This window comes from Aethalodelphis obliquidens, unplaced genomic scaffold (assembly GCF_003676395.1).
Source record: "Aethalodelphis obliquidens isolate GAN/ISIS:26980383/991018 unplaced genomic scaffold, ASM367639v1 scaffold15, whole genome shotgun sequence".
NCBI classification, from domain to species: Eukaryota; Metazoa; Chordata; class Mammalia; order Artiodactyla; family Delphinidae; genus Aethalodelphis; species Aethalodelphis obliquidens.
In genome coordinates, this window is record NW_020837959.1 from 27853964 (window position 1) to 27863080 (window position 9117).

The following is a 9117-nucleotide window of genomic DNA, read 5'->3' on the forward strand; positions in this document are numbered from 1 at the left end:
TGAGAAAAAAAATTCCCAGGATTCTGCTTCTAGATTTGAGTACTCAAAAAGAAACTCCATAACATTAAGCACTGCAACTCCTCCCTTGTAATATTTGTATTGGTTGTGTTGTCAAGACCTTGATCTCTTTAAATATATTAAATAGGGCACATATCAGTATAAGGTTTCCTAAATTTTAAAGTTCATATAGTCAATAAAGAAGAGTGTGCTATTTAATGTAGTAATGTAAAATAATATTTTGAGCTCAACTGTGGGAAGCAATGCCTCATAGTGTATATGTCTTCAATATTTATGCATTCTTTCTATCCACAAATAGTTATGGAAAGCCTACTATGGGCCCCAAGTTATGGGATAGCTGTGAACAATACAGACAGGCTTAGCCCTCAAGAAGCTTCCATTCTAACTTGATGAGTGGCAGGCAATATGCAATCAAATGTGTAAATGAATGCCACATTTCCAGATAATAATATATGCTATGAAGAAAGTAAAAAAGAGTGCCTGGTGCCTGCAATGCTGGGGTTGAAGGAGGGGGTGGTGACTTAATTATATTCAATGGTCAGAAACGATCTCTTTGAGAACGTGACAATGTGGGAATAGAGCTTCCCAAAGTGGGAATAGCATACACAGAAGTGTTAAGGCAGAAGTGAGCCTGGAATAGAAAAAAGATCAGTTTGGCTGGACTTTACTGAACACGTGAAAGGCCATCGCTAAAGTTTAGAACTTTATTCTACCTGAAATAAGAGAACATTGAAAGTTTTTTATAAGAGAGGGAGACGATCTTATTTTACTTTTAAGAGATCTACAGAATTTAATTATGCTTGGTAAAGGAAAAAAAAAAAAGATGACTACTGTCCCTAAAAGGTCCCAGGAAGCACACACATACACAACCATGAACATAGGTAGTCATATACACACAAAAGCACACGTATATACTCACACATATATTTAGGCACACACAAGCATGTGTACACATGTACACAATCAAACACACATTTTCACTTGTTTGCACAGACACACACCCGTATGCACTCACACATGTAGGCATACACGCATGAATGCACACACAAGCATACACACATGAATGCACACATTTGCATGTGTGTCTACACATGTGTACACATAGGCACACACACGCACACCCCAACCTATGAAAAACAATAGGTGATGATTTGAAATACTCTTTTTAATAAAAATTAGAAAGGAAAAACATGAATTTTTCTTGGACAGTCAAAGTAAGTTAAATATTTGAACAGAATCTAAATTATTAAGAAAACACAATTCACGTGAATCTTTATCATTGCTAAAACTATTTGTATCTACTATGTGCCAGGCATGACAGTATTATGATCCCTATTTTGTAGATGAGTAAACTGAAGCATGGGGACACAGCTAGCAAGTGACAGAGCCAGAATTTGAACCCGGGTCTTTTAGACTCCCTGCTCCCAACCTCAAGTTACCTCCCTGAAATACCCAGGTAACCAAGGAAGTCAGTGCTCTCTTCTCAGTCTGTCGGTTGCAAAACTGTACACGTCTGCAACTCATAGGGTCACTGGGCCTGCAACCACACTGCTGCTGAGAACAGGACGGCCTGACAGCACACACCAGCTTTCAGCCAGCCAGGCTCTGCTGACAGGGCCTGCAGGCATCAGTGACACATTTTAGAATCAATGCATAATAACACGTACTGAGTGAATGGAATGGAAAGGAGTTCAAAAGAAACCACATGGAATTATTCGGTATACTTTTCAGCAACACATCAACAAGCTCAGTTTCAGATATGTTCCATCTGTTTTTTAAAAAATAAAAAAAGAAGCAAGAGGACATAAGCTTTCCAGATTTACTTGACAATTCATGGGTAGGGTAATTCGTTTACAAGGTACACTTTGTTAAGCTCTTCATCTTTAAACATACACTGCACTATATACACATACCCACACTACACACAAACACAGTACACATGTACACACACAGTTTGTACATAAACACATCCACACACACTACTTACACTCCCACAGACACAGACTTGTTTATATATGCTATTTATGCAAACATACACACACACTACTTATACATACACACATACGTTTATATATATATATATATATATATATATATGCATTGTGATGGTTAATTTCATGTGTCAGTTTGACTGGGCCACAGAGTGCCCAGATATTTCGTCAAATATTATTCCAGGTGTGTCTGTGAGTGTTTTGGGATGAGATTAACATGCGAATCTGTAGACTGAGTAAAGCAGATGGCCGTCCTTAACATGGGTGGGCCATAGCCAAGCAGCTGAAAGACTGAATAGAACCAAATGCTGAGTTAAGAAGAGACTTTGCCTGCCTGACTGCTTGACCTAAGACCTTGTTCTCTTGCCCTTGGACTGGAACTTAACCATGGGCTCTCTTGGTCCTCAGGCCTTCAAACTTGAACTGGAACTACTATTGTCTCTCTTGGGTCTCCAGCTTGCCAACGATGGGTCTTGAGACTTCTCAGCCTCCAGAAGGGCATGTGCCAATTCCTTATAATAAATCTCTCTCTCTCTCTCTCTCTCTCTCTCTCTATTCTATTGTTCTGTTTCTCTGGAGAACCCTGATTAATACACACACATACACTTATACCAACACACTTATACATATACACTAATATATACACACATTTATACGTAACACACTATTTACACATGCACATACACATACAGACTCACACACACACACACACACACACACATACACTTACACACAAAGAAATAAATAGTAGAGGAGGGTAGTCAAATTCTCATTTAATTTCTCAAAATCTACCTTATAGCAAATGTCACCTGAGAATAAAACGCAAGAGGTCACTCTGTGTATCACTCATATAGAATTGCTTAATATGACGTATGTGGAAAAAAAGAGTTCAGTTCGGTTTGAATTTCAATTTGCTCTCCTGAATGCAAGCACTCAGAATTCCAATGTGTTTATAAATGCCAAAGGAGAAATAAAAAGCTTTAAATTACTTACCCCTTGATATTTTTATTTGTTTCAGGATTCTCTTTAATAAGCCCATTGAGGTCTTCTTTCCTTTGAATAAGGAAATGAGTTTTAATGAATGTCATTAAAATAAAACACTGATCAAGTGAACAATGATTGGCAAAATTAAGAAGTGGTAAGTATACACGTTCTCTATCAATGTAATTTTTAAAGCTCTAAATGCAAATGAAAATTCTTCTCTTACTTCTTGAGCTGAAGACCATTTAAGTTTCTTAATTTACCAACAAGAAACATATGATGTTTTTGTTTCATTCTCAAAATGCATAAGTGTACGTGAAACTTGTTATTTAACAAAATCAGCTTTGCCCTCAGATACATCTTGTTAGAACACCCCAGATGGGTGACACTGAAGTAATGCTGAGTTAGATAAAGTTCTATACTGGATCCAGATAGAATGTAAATTTCCATCTAACAAATCAGATATAATTGCCTATTCTGTTTTTAAATAATAAGAATAATGTAAAAGATGATAATAGTTTAACAATATGAAAAATAATTTAAAAAATATATGTCTTCATATAAACGCAACCATTCCCCCTTTTAAAATATAATTAGATTATGGTGAATTATAAGAGCAAGAAAAAATACCTTACATGGTAGGAAAATTAATGACACTTCTTGGGGAGACACATGTCACCTCCATTAAAATGAACTGAGTAATACCAAAAGGGGCATAGCTCGAACCCAAAGTGGGCAGTGGAAGATGGCAGAGGTATCGTGATTAAGTACTGCTGCCTTGTCAACATAGTCCTGAAGAAGAGAAGTGGTGGGATGTTCTTCCTCCCAGTGTGTGTATCTGCCCAGCCCCTCCCCTGGGCTGCCTTCTGAGACCACCATGCTCAAAGAAGTTGATTTTCAGTAGTTTTAGTCAACACTCACTCTTGGCTATCATTGTCATTTTGGAGATCCACTTTTAAAATATTGTCAAGATTGTGCTTTCTTTAGATCCAAAGAAATTCAATTCAGTAACTCACCCCTAAAACCAAATCAAAATCTGGGAGAAAAGGCAACTTACTATTAAACATTGGAGCAATTCTTCAAAAATAAGCAATTTTATTGGGAGCAAGGAGGAAAGGTCATGTGGCCTATCATTATTATCCGATTCCATGCCAGTAAAACACATTTCTAAAGTTAAAATGCCAAATCATTTTATCTTATTGTCACTTACAGAAATCAGATTTAAAGATACTAATCAGTCTTACCCAGTGGTGTTTTCACTTTCTTTGGGATTCACTTTGATAACATTATCAAGGTCTTCACCTCTTAAAAGAAAATTAGATCAGTTTCAAAGTATTCCCACAGTATTTTTTATATACACATTCCATATTATTGATGATTAATTCAAGCTTTTGGAGAAGATTATTATACTGGTATTAAATTCATTTTTGTTATGAAAGTTACCTATCAATAATATAGTTAAGTTACTTTCTTGTTTTTGTCAGTCCTTTGATTAACTTTAATAAGACTTCCAAGGCCTTGGTTTCTTTATAACATTTGAGGGGGCAGGGAGAGCACAGCAATAGAGAGAGAAAGAGAGATTCAACAGTAGATTTTTCACAACAGCAGTAAGACATTATCAGTACCTGAAACATCAGAAGTCTTTAGAAATATTTAATTCAAGTGGCTCTTCTCATGCCAAATGCTGATATGCTAACTATCCTACAGTGAGGACCCAACCATTACTCGGTTATGATTAAATCAATTTAATTAAATCAATTTAAACGTAGACGTTCCCCCCCACATCTCAGCTTTTGCTTTCTTTGTCCTTTGAGGGTGGGTTGGTGAGAAACTAACTTTAATACATGTGTTGAGATATTGTCTTCCTTGAACATGAAAATCATTCACATCAAGGGTGGAAATCAGATGATCAACATTTTAAATCTAAACATTCTGAAGATTTAGACAAATCATTTTAAATAAAAAGTAACCTGGGAAAGGTAGAAATAACTCTTTGATGACACCAGTACTTTATGTGACTTGACCACAACCAATAAAACTTTCACACGCCCAATAGCTTAAAACAATTAGGGAATATGAAAGCTAATCTCTCTAAATCCCCTGGTTCAATGCCATTTTCATCTGTCTCTGTCTTTCACTGTGATAAGACTGCTGACATTTGAGGTTCCTTCTGCGTAAGGAAGAAGGAAGGGAGACAGGCAGGGAAGAAGGAAAAGAAACTGTGGGCTCTCCCTACCACACCAAACAGACCCATCTTTTCTGCATCAAAGCCCAGCTGCTATCAAGTTATACCAACTTACAAACCCCTTCTCTTTTCTCCTCCTTCCTAGCCCACACGATTGACTTGTGTTGTTCATCCCACTTTTCCTAATTTCCACCACTTGTATGGAACTTTCCAAACTTCAGTTATTTATTTATCTTTTAATTAATTAATTAATATTATTTTTAACATCTTTATTGGAGTATAACTGCTTTACAATGGTGTGTTAGTTTCTGCTTTATAACAAAGTGAATCCTATACATACACATATTTCCCCATATCTCCTCCCTCTGGCGTCTCCCTCCCACCCTCCCTATCCCACCCCTCTAGGTGGTCACAAAGCACAGAGCTAATCTCCCTGTACTATGCATCTGCTTCCCACTAGCTATCTATTTTACATTTGTTAGTATATATAAATCCATGCCACTCTCTCACTTCATCCCACCTTACCCTTCCCCCTCCCCGTGTCCTCAAGTCCATTCTCTACGTCTGCGTTTTTATTCCTGTCCTGTCCCTAGGTTCTTCAGAATAATTTTTTTGTTTTCTTTTTAGATTCCATTTATATATGTTAGCATACGATATTTATTTTTCTCTTTCTGACTTACTTCACTCAGTATGACAGTCTCTAGGTCCATCCACCTCATTACAAATAACTCAATTTCATTTCTTTTTATGGCCGAGTAATATGCCATTGTATATATGTGCCACATCTTCTTTATCCATTCATCTGTCAATGAACACTTAGGTTGTTTCCATGTCCTGGCTATTGTAAATAGAGCTGCAATTAATATTGTATAGTACATGTCTCTTTTTCAATTATGGTTTTCTCAAGATATATGCCCAGTAGTGGGATTGCTGGGTCGTATGGTAGTTCTAATTTTAGTTTTTTAAGGAATGTCCATACTGTTCTCCATAATGGCTGTATCAATTTACATTCTCACCAACAGTGCACGAGGGCTCCCTTTTCTCCACACCCTCTCCAGCATTTATTGTTTGTAGATTTTGTGATGATGCCCATTCTGACTGGTGTGAGGTGATACCTCATTATAGTTTTGATTTGCATTTCTCTAATGATTAGTGATGTTGAGCATCCTTTCATGAGTTTGTTGGCAATCTGTATATCTTCTTTGGAGAAATGTCTGTTTAGGTCTTCTGCCCATTTATGGAGTGGGTTGTTTGTTTTTTAGATACTGAGCTGCATGAGCTACTTGTATATTTTGGAGATTAATCCTTTGTCCGTTGCTTCATTTGCAAATATTTTCTCCCATTCTGAGGGCTGTCTTTTCATCTTGTTTATAGTTTCCTTTGCTTTGCAAAAGCTTTTAAGTTTCATTAAGTCCCATTTGTTTATTTTTGTTTTTATTTCCATTTCTCTAGGAGGTGGGTCAAAAAGGATCTTGCTGTGGTTTACGTCATAGAGTGTTCTGCCTGTGTTTTCCTCTGAGATTTTGATAGTGTCTGGCCTTAAATTTAGATTTTTAATCCAATTTGAGTTTATTTTTGTGTACGGTGTGTTCTAATTTCATTCTTTTACATGTAGCTGTCCAGTTTTCCCTGCACCACTTATTGAAGAGGCTGCCTTTTCTCCATTGCATACTCTTGCTTCCTTTATCAAAGATAAGGTGACCATATGTGCATGGGTTTATCTCTGGGCCTTCTATCCTGTTCCATTGATCTATATTTCTGTTTTTGTGTCAGTACTATACTGTCTTCATTACTGTACCTTTGCAGTATAGTCTGAAGTCAGGGAGCCTGATTCCTCCAGCTCTATTTTTCTTTCTCAAGATTGCTTTGGCTATTCGGAGTCTTTTGAGTTTCCATACACATTGTGAAATTTTTTGTTCTAGTTCTGTGAAAACTGCCATTGGTAGTTTGATAGGGATTGCACTGAATCTGTAGATTGCTTTGGGTAGTATAGTCATTTTCACAATGTTGATTCTTCCAATCCAAGAACATGGTATATCTCTCTATCTGTTTGTATCATCTTTAATTTCTTTCATCAGAGTCTTATAGTTTTCTGTATACAGGTCTTTTGTCTCCTTAGGTAGGTTTATTCCTAGGTATTTTATTCTTTTTTGTTGCAGTGGTAAATGGGAGTGTTTCCTTAATTTCTCTTTCAGATTTTTCATCATTAGTGTATAGGAATGAAAGAGATTTCTGTGCATTAAGTTTGTATCCTGCTACTTTACCAAATTCATTGATTAGCTCTAGTAGTTTTTCTGGCAGCATCTTTACAATTCTCTATCTAAAGTATCATGTCATCTGCAAACAGTGACAGTTTTACTTCTTCTTTCCTGATTTGGATTCCTTTTTATTATTTTTTCTTCTCTGATTGTTATGGCTAAAACTTCCAAAACTATGTTGAATAAGAGTGGTGAGAGTGGGCAACCTTGTCTTATTCCTGATCTTAGTGGAAATGGTTTCATTATTTTACCATTGAGAACAATGTTGGCTGTGGGTTTGTCATATATGGCCTTTATTATGTTGAGGTAAGTTCCCTCTATGCCTACTTTCTGTAGGGTTTTTATCATAAATGGGTGTTGAATTTTGTCAAAATCTTTCTCTGCATCTATTGAGATGATCATAGATGATCATCTTTTCTCCTTCAATTTGTTAATATGGCATATCACATTTATTGATTTCCGTATGTTGAAGAATTCTTGCATTCCTGGAATAAACCCCACTTGATCATGGTGTATGATCCTTTTAATGTGCTGTTGGATTCTGTTTGCTAGTATTTTGTTGAGGATTTTTGCATCTATGCTCATCAGTGATATTGGCCTGTAGTTTTCTTTTTTTTGTTGGAAGATTTTTAATCACAGTCTCAATTTCAGTGCTGTGATTGGTCTGTTTATATTTTATTTCTTCCTGGTTCGGTCTTGGAAGGTTGTGCTTTTCTAAGAATTTGTTGATTTCTTCCAGGTTGTCCATTTTATGGCATATAGTTGCTTGTAGTAATCTATCATGTTCCTTTGTATTTCTGCAGTGTCAGTTGTTACTTTTTCTTTTTCATTTCTAATTCTGTTGATTTGAGTCTTCTCCCTTTTTTTGTTGATGAGTCTGGCTAATGGTTTATCAATTTTGTTTATCTTCTCAAAGAACCAGCTTTTAGTTTTATTGATCTTTGCTATCATTTCCTTAATTTGTTTTTTATTTATTTCTCATCTGATCTTTATGATTTCCTTCCTTCTGCTAACTTTGGGTTTTCTTTTGTTCTTCTTTCTCTAATTGCTTTAGGTATAAGGTTAGGTTTTTTATTTGAGATGTTTCTTGTTTTTTGAGGTAGGATTGTATTGCTATAAACTTCCCTCATAGAACTGCTTTTGCTGCATACCATAGGTTTTGGGTCATCGTTTTCTCATTGCCATTTGTTTCTAGGTATTTTTGGATTTCCTCTTTGATTTCTTCAGTAATCTCTTGGTTATTAAGTGGTGTATTGTTTAGCCTCCATGTGTTTGTATTTTTTTACAGTTTTTTTCCTGTAATTGATATCTAGTCTCATAGCATTGTTGTCAGAAAAGATACTTGATACGATTTCAGTTTTTTTAAATTTACCAAGGCTTGATCTATCCTGGAGAGTGTTCCATGAGCACTTGAGAAGAAAGTGTATTCAGTTGTTTTTGGATGGAATGTCCTATAAATATCAATTAAGTCCATCTTGTTTAATGCATCATTTAAAGCTTGTGTTTCCTTATTTATTTTCATTTTGGATGATCTGTCCATTGGTGAAAGTGGGGTGTTAAGTCCCCTACTATGATTGTGTTACTGTTGATTTCCTCTTTTATGGTTGTTAGCGTTTGCCTTATGTATTGAGGTGCTCCTATGTTGGGTGCATAAATATTTACAATTGTTATATCTTCTATTTGG

General features: G+C 36.0%; 1 protein-coding gene across 3 annotated transcripts in view; it reads right to left on the reverse strand.

Annotated features, from left to right (window-relative positions):
• The window catches only part of SCEL (sciellin), a 119814-nt gene that overhangs the window by 45059 nt on the left and 65638 nt on the right, over nucleotides 1–9117 (reverse strand). For all 3 annotated transcript variants that reach the window (XR_003434686.1, XM_027116041.1, XM_027116040.1), the window contains exons 13-14: nucleotides 4235–4294; nucleotides 3003–3062 (exon numbers count right to left, since the gene is read on the reverse strand). Coding sequence is in view for 2 of the 3 variants with exons in the window: in XM_027116041.1 (XP_026971842.1) it covers nucleotides 3003–3062; nucleotides 4235–4294 (120 nt within the window). In the remaining variant the exon portion in view is untranslated. The remainder of the gene's footprint in view (nucleotides 1–3002; nucleotides 3063–4234; nucleotides 4295–9117) is intronic.